The sequence below is a fragment of the Erpetoichthys calabaricus genome, chromosome 8, assembly GCF_900747795.2.
Source record: "Erpetoichthys calabaricus chromosome 8, fErpCal1.3, whole genome shotgun sequence".
Taxonomy (NCBI): domain Eukaryota; kingdom Metazoa; phylum Chordata; class Cladistia; order Polypteriformes; family Polypteridae; genus Erpetoichthys; species Erpetoichthys calabaricus.
This window is the reverse complement of record NC_041401.2, coordinates 152,155,784-152,175,968: the sequence shown is the minus strand read 5'-3', so window position 1 is coordinate 152,175,968 and position 20,185 is coordinate 152,155,784. Positions and strand designations below refer to the sequence as shown.

Here is a 20,185-nt window from a genome sequence, read left to right as displayed (position 1 = left end):
CATGGTATAGCAAAATGGTACAAAATGAGAAGCAGCTTAAGAGAAAAGCTCAATAAGTGAAAGGAAGACATTCACTTACTCTGTGGGAATGAATGAAGTATAATCTAAACCCATTGGCTTCAGGTAGTATTTTTGCCAACAACTGATAGAATGTGAGAGTACACCCTACATGGAAAAGCCAGCGTCTTACAAACAACAAAGAGATACTCCTATATGGGGCAGGGAAACCATATTCTGAAATCATGGGGGTGTAATCATGACTACCCAGAATCAATTTTTTAAAGGCAATGGAATAAAAAGAAAAAAATTTAACATCAATACAATAATAACAGTGATTCTCCGTGTACTCTCAATGTCCTCTCACATCTCAAAAAAAGTATGTTAGGTCAACTAATGACTTAATGAAGTGCCATAGATTTGGCAATATTATGGATGGAGATCAAGCAGCTCAACTAAACCCAAAAGAATGAACATGCACCAAAAAAGTCTAAAAAAAGAGGAGTTACTTAGGCTGGATAGGACAACAGCTAACAAAAAACACACTGAAGGAGGAAAGCGTATAACGTTACAAAACTACTCTCACTGAGGTGGCTCTGTGCCTTGCACACTACTAATTAATCCGACCATGATACGAGATTAGACAGGAGTCCCCATGGACTATGATGTTTGCTGATGACATTGTGATCTGTAGCGATAGTAGGGAGCAGGTTGAGGAGACCCTGGAGAAGTAGACATATTCTCTAGAGAGGAGAGGAATGAAGGTCAGTAGGAACAAGACAGAATACATGTGTGTAAATGAGAGGGAGGTCAGTGAAATGGTGAGGATGCAAGGAGTAGAGTTGGCGAAGGTGGATGAGTTTAAATACTTGGGATCAACAATACAGAGTAATGGAGGATTGTGGAAGAGAGGTGAAAAAGAGTATGGGCAGGGTGGAATGGGTGGAGAAGAGTGTCAGGAGTAATTTGTGACAGACGGGTATCAGCAAGAGTGAACGGGAAGATCTACAGGATGGTAGTGAGACCAGCTAGGTCATAATGGTTGGAGACGGTGGCACTGACCTGAAAGCAGGAGACAGAGCTGGAGGTGGCAGAGTTAAAGATGCTAAGATTTGCACTGGGTGTGATGAGAATGGATAGGATTAGAAATGAGTACATTACAGGGTCAGCTCAGGTTGGACGGTTGGGAGACAAAGTCAGAGAGGCGAGATTGCATTGGTTTGGACATGTGCAGAGGAGAGATGCTGGGTATATTGGGAGAAGAATGCTAAGGATAGAGCTGCTAGGCAAGAGAAAAAGAGGAAGGCCTAAGAGAAGGTTTATGGATGTGGTGAGAGAGGACATGAAGGTGATGGGTGTAACAGAACAAGATGCAGAGGACAGAAAGATATGGAAGAAGATGATCCGCTGTGGCAACCCCTAATGGGAGCAGCCGAAAGAAGAAGAAGAAGACAGAATAATTGAAATGACTGGAAGGTGATACATTCAGAGATTCACAGAATTATGTGAGGTGTGAAGAAAGTGTTTAGATACGTCTCACATGGGTGAGAGGTTAGACTTTTCAACCCTTACAAATATGTGGCTAATACCAGTCTCTCTGGACAATTTAAGAAGGAGACGCGTACACCTACTTCTGTGATGTATATATTCATGTAAAAAAGTAAGTACACCCCGGGGAAACTGTTGACTTTTTCCAAACTTTTTGAACAGGCAAGTATTAGATCTTAATGCAAACAGCATCTACAGATAAAGGTGATATAGCTGAACAAATGACACATACAATTGACATGGTTTATTCATTCTCATAATCTAAATTTACAAAAAGCAGATATGCCACATGGAAAAAGAAAGTACACCCCTACATTTCCCACTACTTCAAAATCCATAAAATCAGAAACAGGTGTTCCAGATTGTTTTCAATGGTTTGAATCTCCTTAAGGATTATGCAGATGGAACATGTCTTATTTCAGACACTGATATCTAGTGTATGGTGTTCCTTCTGCTATTGACATGTGTGGTGTCATCATGCCAAGATCAAAAGACCTCTCTAAGGCCCCCAGAAAGAAAGTTGCGTATGCCTATGAGTCTGACATGAGATTTAAAAAAGCTGATCAAATTATGAAGGTAAATCAAAAAGTAAAGGATTTTTAAAAATTGCACAGGAACTGCAATGGGTAGAAGCTGACACAATACAACATGTTTGCGATGGCTTATCCAACTCACAACAGCATGTTGTTCAACAGTGGTGCAATCCCGCAATCAAGCATCCATGTTCATTTTACCTTGGCTTCAACAAGACTAACAGCAGAACTCTGTGCTGTGTGTGTAGGGAATCCATTCTCAGGCTCCCTCCTGGACATTTTTCATTCCTGCATTCCCGGGAATGAAACTGCTGTAATTCCTGGGAAAACGGGAACAGCCAAGCTTGCATGTATAGCGTGTAAAAGTGTAAAAATCAATCAAGAAATAACAGAGTTATAGTTGAAAATAATTAAGGAGGCGCCATTGCTACAGCTTGCGCTTCATCAGACAACAGCTTTGAACAGCAACTTGAAATTGCAATGTGTCAGTCTGTTGCATCCACATTATCTGTGCCAAGAAACTTGCTATCACAGAATGATGACAAGAAACTGGATGCATCAGTAAAAGCTGAAATGGCGGTGTTTCAACGCAACGGCAAACGCGGGCATTGTTTAGAACAAGTGTATCAGTATCTGATGATTGTGCCACCTACTTCAGTGGAGGCAGAGCATGCTTTCTCAGTGGCTGGCGTACTTCTTCTGCATGAAGGTGCGCTCTCGCATGGACGACCGCATGCTGGACATGTTAATAATAATAATAATTCATTACATTTATATAGCGATTTTCTCAGTACTCAAAGCGCTATCCACATAGGGAGGAACCGGGAAGCGAACCCACAATCTTCCACAGTGCCCTTATTGCAAAGCAGCAGCTCTATCACTGCGCCACCTGTGAGGACGTTGTGCTTTCTACACTCTTATTACCACAAGTAAAGATACATGTACTTCTATGACAGCATGAACTGCTTGTAGATAAGGTTAGTATTTTATTTGTGTCAACATATTGCAGTAGTTTTATTAAAAATAAGTGTCAGTCGTTCTAAAACCGTTCACATGTGAGAAGCCCAGGATTCCCGGGAATTAAATGCGGGATTCCCAAATTCCCAGGAATGGATAAACCAATCCGGGAATGGATTCCCTATGTGTATGTTCAAACTACCCATAAGCTATTGTGAATATGTTGTATTATGTCAGCTTCTATCTGTTGTAGTTACCTCGTAATTTTCAAATTGCTTTTACTTTTTGAATTACCCCTGTATTTAAAAAAAAAAAAAATCATTCCACTGTGAAGAAAATGCACAAGTGCCGCATACTTCAAATGACTGCTAATTTGTTCAGCACTGGCTGGTTCAGAAAATTCAGCCTAAGAGCTGACCATTTGATACTAAAGGAAGTCTCCAAGAACCCCAAAAGTTCATTGCAGGGTCTACAGGTAAATTTTGCAAAAGTTAGTGTCAAAGTGCAAGCGTTTAGAAAGAGATTGGCCAAATTTAACCTGCATAGGAAGTGTGCTTGGAAAAATCCTATGCTATCAAAAAAGAACATTAAAGCAAGACTACAGTTTTCCATTGAACATATAGGGAAAGACCAGGACTTCTGGAACAATGTGCTATGTACAAAAGACATCAAAAGATAGAGTTGATTGGCTACAGCAACAGAAGACATGATTACTGCAAACCAAAGAGAGCATTTCAGGAGGAGAACCTCATACCAACTGTTAAGCAGCGTGGTGAAAATGTTATGATTTGGAGTTGCTTTCCTGCTTCAGAACGTGGACAATTTGCAGTCATCGAATCAACTATGAATTCTACATTATATTAAAGTGTGCTTGAAGAGAATGTGAGTCCATTTGTTGAAGTTGAACTAGAAATGGACTCATCAATGCAATAATGATCCGAAGCACACTAGCAAACCAACCAAGGAATGAATCAAAAAGAAGAAATGGTGGGTAACAGATTGGCCTACTCAAAGTCCGGATTTGAATCCCATCGAAAACTTGTGGGGGGATTTCAAATGGGCAGTAAACACAGGAAACCCACAAACATCTTTCAGCTGAAGAAATTTTGCATGGAGGAATGGTCAAACGTTTTAACAAGTCAATGTCGGAGAGTGGTGGGCAACTATGGAAAATGCATACGAGAGTAATTTGTTCTAAAGGAGGTGATATCAGCTTTTGAGACCAAGGGTGTACATACTTATGCCCCTGTTGATCATTACATCTATTGATATTTTTGTTGAATAAATGATTAAAAGGCCAAATTTTTTGCTGCATAAATGATTAAAAAGGCAAACACTTTCTTCAAAAATCATCTTTACTTGTAGGCACAGTTTGCATGAGAATCTAATGTCTGTCTGTTCAAACACATTGAGAATGTCAACAATTTTCAAGGGGTGTACTTTTTCCCATGACTAAAACGTAAAACATAAAACCAGGGTCATGGGAGGCAAGAGATGATCCTGACAGGGTCAATATCCATAAGTTTCTGTTGTTCCCGGAACAACATTAAAGTTGACATTTCAGGACATGAAAGCACTAGATGTTACATTCTTTAAATTATGATGTTATAAAATCTGCTTATCTTAAAAATTTTAAAATGACAGATTTACTTCTACCAAGCGTAGAAGATTCTGCATGTATTTATTGGAAATAGTAAATGGAAGTATATTTTATTTTCCTCAAATGGGATATTTTGTGTGCTTTTTTGGACTGTTTCTGTTTTACTATTTTAGAAGCTGATGTTAAAGCTGATTGCCTGAAGGTAAATGAAATGTCCAGGTATGGAAACTTTGATGTGTTTCCAGGAAAAAAACAGTGACAATAAGATATTACACTCACTATCCTGGCTGCACTGGACTTCACAGGGATCATTAATGCACTCAAACCACACTATGGCTAATTTAGAGTCACCAGTTAAATTAAACTAATTGTCTTTGGGGATATGGGAGAAAACATCAAGTACCTAAAGGAAAATTCACAATCACAAGAAATCTCATAAAATGACCAGGTGTGGGGTATGAACCTAGGATGCTAGATCTGTGAGGCAGCAGCGCATAGCACTTTGTGACCATGCTGCACCCTTCTCTTTATTAAATGGGTGGAGGTGTAGGCAGCTTATAATGTTTTATACCTGTAAAGTAGATTTCAGTAAAGAAAGAGTAACATGTACAATAATTGTTTTTAATAGCTAAAATATAAGGCATAACTCTAAAACTACATTTTAGCTTCAATAAGAATATATTGGTGGTTATTAAAATAAAATAAAAATCAGGTGCACTTCAGAGGAGTCATTTTTTTCTGCTTTAACTTACCTCAAACAGCGGTAAATCATGAGCCAGGAACTTGGGCAAATTAACATCAATGATGGACCTCAGCAATAAAATATCTTCATTCTCATCTGGATATTTCAGCTAGGATTAAAGAAGCAAAGATGACGTGCTTGGAATCACTAAGGCTATTTTGTATTTAAGGTAGTGTTTGTCTATCATTTAAATTGCTTAAAATGTTGAGAATGGCTTACGTCTCACATATTGATAATGGTGTGTTTAACATTGAAGTGAAATGTGCAGTTACACAACATTAGAAATCAGATTACTCTACATCCTACAAATGATCCTCAACATCAATAAATTAATTTGAAATTTATTAAATGCAGATGTTTATGAATTTCACAAGGGAAATTAGACAACTTTAGCATAAACAACATTTCACATTATAAAAATGGAACATGAAGTGCTTTGTTTTTATTAAAACAAAAATGCTGTAGTCTGTGCTTTGTACCGAGGAAACACTTGCTGTGCTAAAGCAAGCAGAAAAAGAGCAGGATGGCAAAGTCATGTTTTCTGTATCCAGCTGTTTTTATCACATACCTGCCAACTTCATAAATATGAAGGCAAAGTCAAACCATATACTTTTCACGCTATATGCAAATCCTGCTACTGTTGGCAAAACTCCACCACCTGTCACCAGCCTTTGAGTCTGTCTCACGAATAACTGACTACTCTTTATAAAGCTATCTAAATTAAGTAGAACTTTCTGATTTACATTTTGTGTATCTTCTTTCAGTCACAGAGAGCCAAACTATAATGTACAAATATGCTCATTTTAAGGCATATATTCAAATGTGCTTAATTGTTTTTGGATTGAGAATAACCATAATATGACAGGAAGCTAATGGAATAGCATACTATAGCCTCATGCCAAACAGAAAAATCTAAAACATAATTTCATTGGCAGAGGTTATCCTGAATGCAAGGCTGGATAAGAGCCCTTGACCAATTTGTACAAACGCCTAACCTAACATGCACATCTTTGAGAATGTGAGAGAAAAGCTGAAGTGCTCAAAGACAGCATATAAACTACAAACAGACAAACACACAGAGGACTTGAACTCATATGAAGCAGCGGACTAACTAACAGACACTAACATGCAGCTCTCGATGAATATGACTATGCAAATTATGTCTTTCTTTTAATTTATTGGCCCAAGTGTAGCACAAGCACACACTTTCTTCTCAGTTACATTGTCTGGCTCCCACTCTTTATCAGTGTTGAACAGCTGCAAAGCAGAAATACAGGACTATGACTTTGACCCCTGCTCATCTTAAGATAAAAATTTAATCTCCCTGTCCTTTATGTACTTTTACTCTTTGTGGCCTGTCAGCTTACATCTATGGCAGAACAAAACATACATAAAAAAAGATAGAGAAGCTTTTATCTGTGGAACCTCTGCACGAGAACCACCTTTTTCCACCCTCTCAAACGTATGCAGTTTTTAATGTCTGGAAAACATTCCGGATTAAATCACTTAGAGATCTTTACATAGACAACATCTTTGCATCCCACAAACAATTACACTCCAAATTTAATTTTCCAGCAACACATTTCTTTCACTACCTTCAAATTAGAAACTTTGTTAAAAAGAACCTGCCCAGTTTTCTTCACTTCCCACCTACCCCTATGCTGAAAAAATATTGATCAGTCTTGAGGACTTGGACAGCTTTTCCATAATATATAAAACCATTTTACAGTCCCTCCTGTGGCACCCAGCTGGGGTTCCTACCCGGCCGGGATGCCCGGGGAGACAGGAGGAGGGCTCATGCCTCCTCCAGTCCACGAGGGGGCGACCGCCCTGGTTGTATTGGGGGCCATGGGTACAGGGCTTAGAAGCTCAACTCTGTAGGGGCCTGTGGCCACCACCAGGGGGCGTCCCCCTGCCTGAAGGACCCTGGACCCCAGTACTCCCGCCACACCAGGGAAGTACTGGGGGGAAGAAGAGAGAGAACACCCGGAGTGCTTCCGGGAGGACAGCTGGCACTTCCGCCACACTAGAGCGTGTCTGTGGGATGGCCGGTGCACACCTGGAGCACATCCGGGAAGGAATAAAAGGGGCCGCCTCCCTTCATTCGAGGCTGGAGTCGGATGGAAGAGGACAAGGTTGAAGAACGAGAGAAAGAGGCGGTCCGAAGAGGCAGAGTGGTTGGCCTGGACTTTGGGGAAGACTGGGGTTTGTGGCACTTAAGGACAATAATTGTAAATAGTAGTGTAAATAAACGTGTGGTGGTCACTTACAACATGTCTTCCTGTCTGTGTCCGGGCCTAGTTCCACACTCCCTTTCAAAGATCCAAGAGTACAGTGAGAAAAGGATCTCTCACTCAACATCTCAGAAAGGGAGTGGAAGGTAGCAATGCACAGAATTCACTTGAGCTCCATATGTGCAAAGCATAGAATTATTCAACTCAAAATTATATATCGAGCACACCTGTCTTGTTTAAAATTGTCCAAAATGTTTCCAGGCCAAGATCCAACCTGCAAACATTGCAATCAAGTTCTAGCCTCACTGGGTCACATGTTTTGGGCCTGCACCAAATTAACATCATTTTGGACCAAAATCTTTATATGCCTTTCAGACAACCTTGGTGTCACAATCCCTCCTCACCCACTAACAGCTGTGTTTAGTGTTCTTCCAGATGGGCTTAAAGTGGAGAAGGACAAACAAACTGTGATTGCCTTTACTTCACTATTGGCACGTAGACTTAGCTTGCTCATCTGGAAGAATCCTAACTCACCTATTCTAAGTCAACAGGTAACTGATGTTATATACTATTTGAAACTGGAAAAAATCAAATTCTCAGTTAGAGGATCTGTACAAAATTTTTTCAAAACCTAGTAGGATCTAATCAATAACATTTTAGAATAAGCATTTAAATTGAGGAAGCAGGTTTTCTCCCCTCTTTAACTCCATTTGTCTTTATTAATTTATTAATGTATCTATTTACTTATTTTAATTAGCTTAAAGTTTTACTCTGCTGGCCTAGCTCTCTTTCTCAGGGGTGTGGGTTGATTTGTTTCAAACCTATTTTTGCAAAACTAGATTTATTTGTATGGAACTTTATTTGATTTTAATAAAATGAATAAAATATTACAAAAAAAAAAGATATCCCTCACTAACATTTGTTGTTTTGAATATACATACAAATAACACCATCTTTGTTGTTTTTTCTTGTGAAGGAAAGTCAAATTTGTAGCAAGACAGTCTGCCTGGTTCTTTTCTTTGATTAAGGGTGCTTTAGTTGGCAAAAATATCTGGAGAAACCTATTCCCAAATATATTTATAAAAATTAAATTATGGAGAGATTGCATTGGGGATGCCATTGCACGCAGTATCTTGCGCATACAGTGTAGATGCAAGGAATGAAAGGGAGAGGGTGTTTTAGGTGTCTCTCAAACAATGGGTCATGATGATTGTGCTGGAATCACTAAAGGGGAACATCTTCCTGCTCACAAAAACACCAACATGAGTAAAATGTAGTTGCAACACCTAAAAAGTTGAGACACACTGTCTTAGACAGCACAAATTGGAGACAGGCTTCTTTGTCTGATGTCTCATGTTTGCCATACCTTGACAGATGGTAAGAAGTAAAAAATGGCCAAAACTGAGGCTGAACTTGACATACAGTACCTCAGCAACATTTGTACAGCTACAGGCACTGTCAGGCTACAGAATTATTGACTGTCAAAATGTGGTGACCTTACGATACTTTGGAAAATTTGAACTATGCTGAGAAGTCATGAGTGAATTGGGTAATCCATCATTCCCTACTGTTCCTAGGTAGAAATTTGACATCCTGAAGACAACAAGATCCAGCAACCGCAGTCGTTAAGTGTGAAGTGATCTCCAACTCAAAGTTGTGTAGTGTTACAATGGCCTAATTGGAAGTTGTGTGGTGAAGGTCCATTTAAGTAATCTGAACAATTTCTTTATACAAGCTTGCCTGTATGCCTCTGCAGCTTGCTATTACTAGTGACAAACATAAATCCTTCTTATTTCATTGTGCATGCAAGCAAGTTCTGATACAGTTGACATGTCAATACTGCACTTGTCTTTGATGTCTTTTTGTTTACAATGATAACAGCATCTTTAATAATTTCATTTTAGTATTTCAGTACTCGCTACTGTGCATCCTGTCTTCCACTTAGCTAATGCTGTGCCAGCACCTATTATGTAAACAGTATATCGATCACCACGAGTCCTAATGCATCCCAGCTCCACACCTCAGGTGCTTTTTATGGCGGGCTGCATAAAGAGTGCAAATGATTCTGAGTGCACAGTATCTTTCAATGAAGAGTGCTGATAAAATAAGCAGCAAATGCAGTAATGTGAAATTAAACAAGAGATTTCTACCACAGAGGAGATTAACTCTTTGACATTAACCCGTTTGTGATATTACATGGAGTGACAATAGAAGGAGTTTATCCTGCACTATTTTTGTTTGACATTAATCGAGTTTGACTATAGTGCTTATAACATATCCTAGACACAAATAGTAATGCATACGTCAAATCACTTATTGCGACTTTACACTACAGACAACCTCTGGGTAATTCAACAACCAAACCAGATCTTATTTTACAACTGAGAAACAATCTGGACTCCATTTATTAAAAGAAAAGACCATGCGTGTTTTTAAACCCCTGATCAAGTGTTGAATTTTCTGTACTTACTCTCGCACAATACTGTTCCATGAAATTCCAAGGGCAGGGACTTGTGATATACACACATAAAAATAGCAAAAAAAGATGTAAGGCCCTCAAAAATAGCTAGAGAAGCAGGTCAGAATCCCACAAGCCTGCACAAAGGAGATGTACCAAAAGGAATCCTAGCATCCACACCTGGCTAAAATGTGCTTAACTCTTAAATTTCACAAATATATTCCGAAATGTCCCAAAATACATACAAAATGCCTAACTAGGAAGGTGAAAAACATCAGCCCCTAGTTAACACAGAGTACAGCGACAAACAATTCATCATAAATGGAGAATTTATTAACAAAAATCCAAAAAAAGCAAATAAGGAGGCAAAGAGGATTTGCCAACATGGCAATCTTAAGCAAACAAATCCCAAAACATTAACTAAAAAACAGAATCCCAAAAATAGAAGCAACAGAGTCAAAACAATACAAAGAATAAGCAATAACAAAAAGGTAAAACTCACCAATCACTGTAAATGAACATACTGTAACACCATGGGACTACAATTCCCATGAGCCTTCATAGGGCTGAGAGCAGTCCCTTAACAGAAATTGACAGGTGGCCCCGCCTCTTGCTGAACCATCCACAAAACATGGCAGAACAAATTTAATTATCTATAAACTACATACTAAACAAAACTGACATAAATATATATACTGTATATAGGCACATAATAACAGTAAACAACAATATTAACAAAAACAATGATAATCAAAGAATCATAAATGGACATAAAAAAGGAATTTAAGCAAATGGCAGAGGAAAAACTTTGGCTTACACAAAACAGGACCATTCCAGATACTCTGATTGTTTAAAGGTTTTGACTGTTCTTAAGTGCCCAATACAATATTCTAATTAAGAGAGCTGCATACAGTATATCTGATCTTTCTATTATAAAAAAAAATCTTGGAAAGAGATGAGACGCGATTGTCTCAGAGACACTTTCACATCCCACAAGACAAGTCTTCATGCCAAACAATATAACCATGCCCAGGGCCGGAAGCCCCGCGAGACAAAAGCTTATGCAAAGAGATTTGGATAAGTCCTGCGTGGTTATGTCAGACACATTTCTTGTAGAGAGAAAGAAATGATATTCACTCACGGGCACTTATATATTGTGTTGTCACGATGTAATTCCAAACACGGAATCAAAATTCAATGTGATATTGATGAAAAGGTAAAAGCGAAAAAAGATTGAATATATGGACATAGGTGATATGACAGAAGTGCATCGCGCGAAATGCAGATCAAACAGCACTGCAGCAAGCCAGCAACTAATCGAGCAAAGAGGAGGTAAAAAAAAAACAAAAAAAAAAAAAAACGTATGTGTTTCCCATTGTGTCACCGTTTAAAAGGGGGTGTTGGAGGAGCGATCGCGTCTCTTTGGGTTCAGCTCTCCACTTCACAACGTCAGTGGCAGAGACGCGAAGTGGTTAGCGCATAATGCAGGCGGGGGTGGGGGGTGGGGAGGGGAGGGGGTGGAGCAAGCAAAGCGAGCAGGGGGTGAAGCCCCCTAGTTTTTTAAATTATTATTTTTTCCATTCACTTTCTCAAGATTTCAATCTCATGCAAAAGCAATTCCTGCAGGTGTACATATTCTGATTCAGAGCACCTATCTTACATTTATGTAACAAGCGAATAAAAGGCGATATGTTTTCAGAAATTCATTCAGTATGTTTATATGCATATACAAAACTGGAACAAGGTGAGTAACCCGGTTTAGGCTGAAACCTTTATACTTGAAAAACTATTTATGGAATTCTCCCTTGGGAAAACATTCTAATATTAAACTGCCACCACGAATCAAAAGAAAGCATAAAGCCTGTGTCTCCCAAACAGTGTGGGGAATGTTACTTACAAAAAACTAACTAAATATGTTACATATTTACTCTTTCTAAAATGCAACACACAAACAGTGCCTTACTTTATTTGTTTCTTTGTCTTCTTTTACATAAATAACTGCACATTTGACTGGCCAGCATTTGTTATTAAATCCTAAGATCATTTGTGAACCTTTATGAAACTGACCAGAAACACATCCAAACACGATAATTATCTTGTGTTTTATAGATACATTTAGACTTACATGTGCTGTGAAGTAAACCACATTCATCACCTTTTTACATCTCTGAACTGAGGCTCAGATGATTTGTGGTATGAATGCTGGCCGCTGTGTCACCCAAGCACACTGTCAACATATTTATTGCAAATAGCCAGATTAAAACTAAACTATTCTGCTATCAGATTACATGTAGCATACTCTTCTGTTAGGCTGTGCGATTGAACAGTGCAAAGAAGCGGCACATCACTTAATAAAAAGAGTATTGTGATAGGTTACTTGTTACTTTAATAAGTAAACGGACTACTTAACACGTTAGATTCAACATGTTTCCCCAACACTCCCCCTAAGATCATGCTGCTGAGATAAGCACTGTACATTCAGTTCATCAACATAAATGTAGCCATTTCTGAAATTTTAAGACTGATTAGTTTAACCAGGAGAATGAATAATGTGATTGCATGAGCATTTGTCTCAGAAAATTTATCTTGTAGATCAGGGGCATCAAACTCCAGGCCTGGAGGGCCTTAGTGGCTGCAGATTTTCATTCCAACCCTTTTCCTCATTGGTGACCAGTTTTCATTCTAATTAATTTCTTTTTCCTTCATGTTAATAGCTTCATTTTTTTAAGGAATCAGTCCTCTGAATTGATTCTTTTCTTCATTAAATGACAGCTAAACAGAAATGAGACATGAAATGAGCCAACAGACGACCAACTAAACTGGGGCTTCAAACCCCTAACCAATTTTACTGTAACCAGTTTCTTAATGAGAAAAAGATTATTTCTGGTAATTAAACCGATTACTTAATTCCATGGCTTGTTGCTGCTTTCATTCTGCCACAGCAGACATTTCCAAAACTGTTGATTTTCTGTTTTTTCTAAGAACGTCATCAAAATGTTTTGGTCACGTGAGAGATCTACAATACTTTCTTTATTTTCAGATATTGTGTGAACTGATCATGTGGTGGATTGTTTTGTGTCTCATTATTGTTTGCCTGCTAATTAAGGAAAAAGAAACAACTAAAGGACCTGAGTTGACTTAATTAAAACTAAGGCAAAAGAATTTAATTAGCAGCAAAAACTGGTCACTAATTAAGAAGATGGTTAGAATGAAAACCTGCAGCCACTGCAGCCCTCCAGGTATGGAGTTCGACACCCCTGTTGTAGATGCTTCTACCCATGGGAAATAATAGAAAGATTTTTTTCCTGATTAAAACAGAACCTGGCTAATGTGCATTTAAAGATGAATTTGGATTAGTCCTATTAAATACCCTAGCTGTAAATGTAAGTTTTGGATTTTGTGCCATCTTGATATTGTGTAGTGTCTTTATATATAACCTGATTTATTGTGGTACTCACCTTTAGGTTTCCAGCTGCTGTAAGGACAGACTTAACAGCTCTCATACCATAGTCATAGTGATGCTGAGATGACAACTGTTCAGAACAGAGGCGGTACGTTGCTACAATCTTTACAGACAGAGGACGTGCTGTGACAAACCCACAAGAGTAGAGCACAATCTCTGCAATCATGGCATAGTCGGGTACCATCATGGCAACTGTCCTGAACAGGGCCTGTTAAAGAAATATATTATGATAATTAGATTGTGTTAACCATTAAAATCTATGCCAGTGACTAAATACAGTAAATTACCTTTGATTCCTCAGAACTTTCTTACTTTTGCCTCAAAATGCATCCAAGTACAAAAACTACTGACAAGTTTCACTCCTACCAAGTAATCATTGATGAATCCATTAATCACAATCAGTTAATCTTCCACTAATATACAGTACTGTTTACACAGATAAACTCATATTAGTACAAGTGAGTGTCAGATAAGAAACTGAATATGAGTCTTTTGGATACTTTCAGTAAAACAAATGGACAGTGAGACAACATACTGTATATTGGATATCTTTGAAGCAGGAATTCCAATGGTTATTTTAAGACATATTGAACATTTGACACTGTAACTTTACTTATTGATACATTTCAGACCAGAGAAAACTATATACAGTAGCTATTGTGAGATTTTTGAGACCCCGACAAACATCCAAATGCACTGTGAGCCGAAACTCTGTTAACGCAGGATGGGATTGATTGTCCACCGCTGGTGCAACTACAAGTTCAAAGGCTCACCGTGTAACTCATCTGTCGCCTGAAGGTTGATGCGGGGAACATTTAAAACCGGCCACTGACCTGGCTTTGCACTTTCTTTTTGTCTCCTCATTTGTGCAGATAGCCTTCCTGCAATCTGTTCTTTTGATCTGAGAAGAGTGTGAATGCAGGACAACATCATCGGCACGGCCTGCATGCTGAATGTGTTTGAGTGACAGCTCCCATTTGAATAAATGCATTGGGAATCTTCGCAACAATAAAGTTTTGATTTTTCGGAGACCTGGACTCACCTCCTTCGCTCTTGTGCAAGTCTGTGACCCACACATCACACTCTATATGTGCGCACATATTTTGTGCACTAAAATGAGTACCAGCCCTTGATGCCCAATATATGGCAAATAGCAAGAGAGACAAATACTGTATATGAATTTCATGTTATTAAAAAAAAATCAAGAAAGGTAGTGCCAAGGCCTTTTAAGCCAACATAAACGTGTACATCAAAATGTTTTTGTTCAAAACCTGCCTGCAACCTCAGAATGCATAATTTTCAAACACACTTTCAACTAGATTCTATAAAAGTGAAATATATTATGATAATTAGATTGTGTTAACCATTAAAATCTGTGCCAGTGACTAAATACAGTAAATTACCTTTGATTCCTCAGAACTTTCTTACTTTTGCCTCAAAATGCATCCAAGTACAAAAACTACTGACAAGTTTGTAAAAATTTTTGTTTATCATCACTGGCCATAAACAAAAGATTGCAAACAACAAAGTATACTCAATTACAATTAAAAAAAAAGTTTCTCTAAGTTTGCCTAACAAGTGTGATTGTTGGGTCTGCAAGCAAGTGAGTCCTACAATGGACTGGTGACCTACAGTATCTACAACCCTTGTACTCAGTTCTTCATGACAGACTCCATCTTCTGCCAAGTATGAATTAAATAAAGCAGGTTTAATAAGTGAACAGAGCGATGGATTATATACATTCATCATATTTTTAAATCTAAACTGACCTGTTATGAGTAAGTACGTAATGAGCATTAGTGTGCTCTATGATGCATGAGGTGCCTTTGCATCTGGTGCTTCCAGGATTTGATTTGGCTCCCTGTTACACTTTATTGGAAATGTAAGCTCTGAGGGGGCTATGTTAGAACAATTTTGACAATCTTATTAACCTAATTTCTTCAAAATAACATCAAGCTGAGTTCTATAGGTCCCTAATGTACTACTGACTATCACATGACTTTGTAACTTGTTCCAAGTATCTGTGCTTTTTTGTAGAAAGATGTCTAATGTTTGTGTAAAGATTATTCATAATAAGTTCCCAACTGTGCCCACACATTCTTGTTGGAAAAACTTTTCCTTATTCTTTAATAATTTCACATATTGTCTGATATTTAGCTTTTGGAGCATTTTTGACTCGTTCTTCTTGAAGAAATAATGCCACTGTGATGACATTTAGGGCAATATTGTGCATTTTTCTTTGGAAGCTGGCTTATGTGACACTGCTATGCTATTATCATGCCCTACAGTCAAGCATAATCCATAAACATAAAGGAAATTTTGTGCACTAATAGATTTCTGTTATATTGGCAATCCATCGCTAACATAGGCTTAGGGTTTATGTGTTTGTGTTATTTGTGAATCCTGCAATGGCTGTGCTGGCCAATTCCAAAAGGGTCTGGATGCAGACTTTTAGTGCCAAGTCTCTCTGTGGCTGCTTTAGCTACAGGACCCTGTGACATCATTTAGGGGTTTGTGGCTAAAGGTGACAGTGACAGATAGTGAAATACATTTGGAAAGGCAACCTTCTGTTAGAAATGGAAGTCTGCCCGCTACCCACAGATGTCTATTACATGCACATGCCAGTCATTTTCACCCTGTGCCTATGCAGGAGTAACCAAAAACATGGGAACATAAACCTTCAGAATTGAAATAACTACATACAACTCTAAACATTTCGATATGGAAATGAACATTTTGATATTCTGTCAAAAAATATGGGTAATGATATGGAATGGAACTTTTTATAGTAATTTATCTTTCTCAAAAATCTCGGATTATTCTAAAATGATCATGAAAGCGTGATACCTGTAATGGTGAACAATCTGAAGTAGAACCTGATGCAACAAATGAAGAACAGCAAATGGTTTAGCAGTCATTTTAGAATGAGTGTTAAAATCATTTTACCAACTTTCCTGCCAAAGCCACATATAGTAGTTTGCATTAAGCTTTACAATATTTCTTTCCAGACTATGGGTATACAGTATTAACAGTCAGTCAATCATTTCCCAAAACACTATACCCTAACACAGGGTCACGGGGGTCTGTTGGAGCCAATCCCAGCCAACACAGGGCGCAAGGCAGGAAACAAACCGGGGCAGGGCACCAGCCCACTGCAGGGCACACACACACGTACACCCACACACCAAGCACACACTAGGGACAATTTAGGATCGCTAGTGCACCTAACCTGCATGTCTTTGGACTGTGGGAGGAAACCAGAGCACCAGGAGGAAACCCACGCAGACACGGGGAGAACATGCAAACTCCACACAGGGAGGACCCGGGAAGCGAACCCGGGTCTCCTAACTGCGAGGCAGCAGCACTACCACTGCGCCACTGAGTAGTAGCCGCCCTACAGTATTAACAAGTAATTATTATTTTTTATAAATAGCTCTGTCACAGAGCTCATTTTGAGATTTGTACAGTAAAAATGATCTGAGTACAGGAGGGTTGCAGGGAAATTAAATTACACATAAATATACAATAAAAATTTGCCAGAAAAATTGACATAGATTGGCAATGTGGCTTTGGTACTGAATAATGGCAAAGTTTGTCTTTACTGGGGTCTGGACCCAAATCGTGGGCTGGTCATACATGGTCTGGCATGTGTGAGTGTACCCACCAATGAGCTGGCACACCATTCATTTTGGTTGTTACCTTGGTTCAGATTCTATTAAGATAAACTTTGGTTCTTACTGAACTTGTATTAAAATAAGCAGCTAAACAAAATTTACAATAAATATATATTGACCTTAATTCAGCATTTTATTTTAATTTATTTAATTGTTAATAGTTTTTTATTTCAACATTTTGTGAAATTCCATAAAAAGTGTAAAAGCAAATAGTGAGCCTTTCTATTGAAAGTCTGCTTTTTCAATTATATTTTTCACACGTTTATATTTTCTACAGTGCTAGCATTTTATACACAATTCACTTTCCCCTGTTTTCATAAAAGAAGATAAATTCAACAAATTTCAAATGCTCCTGCAAATAAAAAAAAGTTATGAAATTGCAGCATGCTGTTATGTTTTATAGGTTAACACCGAAGTAAATCACAGAAGCTTTATTCTGAAGTAAAATGTTTCCTTTCCCCATCAGGGCTCAACACAAGGAAAGAACCAAGTCTGCATGAGGCTGCAATGTGAAACATTTATATCTTCCAATCTGAGATTTATTAGATTATATTTTAAACCTGTACTATACCGAATGATATTTGACGTGACACAACCTTATACGTATCTGTCATTGTAAGAGTTCTATTTTTTATAATACAATCAACACCATTTCAGGGGCAGAAACACCAAATTTCTATCTCAGACAGAAACTATTTCTTAGCTTTAACTTGAGTTTATGTATTGTGTGTTTTGTATGACACAATATGCTGTAATAGTGTGTTCATGCAATATGCTCTTCAAGAATGTGTTTGTTTATTCATTCATTTTTCCTAATTATTTATCTTTAATAGACATTAATATCTAGCATATAGGTTTCATTATTAATGTCTAACCGTATTCAATTTTAAAATGTAAAGAAGCCATGTTAGAAGTCCATTTACAATCAAGAGAACACTTTTCATGTAGGTGTTAGCTAAAAATGCCATATCAATAATCAGGAGCAGACTGACCAGTGCTAGAGAGAGGTGGGTCTGGGTTTGCCTGAGCTGGAACAATTGAGAATTACACACTCGATAGTTCAAGAGGTTTGTCAAGGACGACAAGACTGGATTGAAATAAAGGGCTGAGAGAGAGGCAAAACATCTCTTAGCTGCTAAGTGTCATGCAGATTACCATGCTGTTGTTTTCTACTATTTTATCCAAGCGCCATGGAGGACTACATCAGAACAGAGACCAATCAACATACTTAGACAGAAAGATATCTAGTTGTATTATCCAGGTTGTATTACTATTATTTTACCAACATTCACATTTGTACTCTGCTTATAATTTGGATACTGTATATTTACTAGAATGCATGAACGAATATGTAAATTTCTCTCCTGTCTGTTCTGGTTACTATATTTGAGTGCCTGAAGTTATAGATGTTAAAGAAAGGGGGAAGTTTTGAACTACAGCAGCAGTCAATCCTGAAAGCTGAAGTATTCTTTTAAGGTTTACATAGCAAAGAATATATGAGGCAAAATAGGGTTGCCCTAGGACACCATCATGACAAAACGGCATTCACAGAGGGATGTGAAATGCAGGAGCCTTTGCCTGAATCACTGAGTTAAACCGACAAACCACCTTTGGCTGGGGCACCAGTAAACTGCAAGGCACTTACACACACGACCACATACAGGGTCAATTTAAAAGAGGTAATTACCCTACCATGCATATTGTATGCATTGATATTAAGGAGAAGATACAAAAGAGTATAGGTTATTAGGTTATATATAACAGGGGTAGAGTAGTGCAGAGGAGAGATGCTGAGTATATTGGGAGAAGGATGCTAAGGATAGAGCTGCCAGGGAAAAGGAAAAGAAGAAGGCCTTAGCGAAGGTTTATGGATGTGGTGAGAGAGGACTTGCAGGTGATGGTTGTAACAGAACAAGATGCTGTGGCAACCCCTAACAAGAGCAGCTGAAAGAAGAAGAAGAAGAATAAGAATAGGAGTAGAACTGAATAAGTACACAGAAAATAAACTGCTTTAATTTGCGCTCACACAGTGAAAAGCAGGGAAAACAAACTGACCCATTGCCTACAAGTGGGGGCTTGGCCATATGTCACTGCATATTCTTAATTAAGATGTGTATGCTAACAAGTTATTTGGAAATGTACATAAACTGCTCGAAAAAATTAAAGGAACACTTTTTAATCAGAGTATAGCATCAAGTCAATGAAACGTCTGGGCTATTGATTTGGTCAGTTAAGTAGCAGAAGGGGTTGTTAATCAGTTTCAGCTGCTTTGGTGTTAATGAAATTAACAACAGGTGCACTAGAGGGGCAACAATGAGACGACTCCCAAAACAGGAATGGTTTAACAGGTGAAGGCCACTGACATTTTTCCCTTCTTATCTTTTCTGACTGTTTATTCACTAGTTTTGCATTTGGCTACGGTTAGTGTTACTGCTGGTAGCATGAGGCGATACCTGGTCGCTACAGAGATTGCACAGGTAGTCTAACTTCTCCAGAATGGCACATCAATGTGTGCCATTGCCAGAAGGTTTGCTGTGTCTCCAAGCACAGTCTAAAGGGCATGGGGGAGATTTCAGGAGACAGGTGGTTACTCTTGGAGAGCTGGACAGGGCCGTAGAAGGTCCTTAACCCATCAGCAGGACCGGTACCTGCTCCTTTGGGCAAGGAGGAACAGGAGATCACTGCCAGAGCCCTACAAAATGACCTCCAACAAGGCCACTGGTGTGAATGTCTCTGACCAAACAATCAGAAACAGACTCATGAGGGTGGCCTGAGGGCACAACGTCCTCTAGTGGGCCCTGTGCTCACTGCTCGGCACCATGGAGCTTGATTGGCATTTGCCATAGAATACCAGAATTGGCAGGTCCACCACTATAGCCATGTGCTTTTCACAGATGAGAGCAGGTTCACCCTGAGCACATGTAACAGACGTGAAAGGGTCTGGAGAAGCCGTGGAGAACGTTATGCTGCTTGTAACAT

General features: G+C 38.6%; 1 protein-coding gene across 3 annotated transcripts in view; it reads right to left on the bottom strand.

Annotated features, from left to right (window-relative positions):
- The window catches only part of dnah7 (dynein, axonemal, heavy chain 7), a 496,694-nt gene that overhangs the window by 321,372 nt on the left and 155,137 nt on the right, over positions 1-20,185 (bottom strand). For all 3 annotated transcript variants that reach the window (XM_051930473.1, XM_051930475.1, XM_051930474.1), the window contains exons 27-28: positions 13,528-13,740; positions 5,388-5,486 (exon numbers count right to left, since the gene is read on the bottom strand). In XM_051930473.1, coding sequence (XP_051786433.1) covers positions 5,388-5,486; positions 13,528-13,740 — 312 coding nt within the window. The remainder of the gene's footprint in view (positions 1-5,387; positions 5,487-13,527; positions 13,741-20,185) is intronic.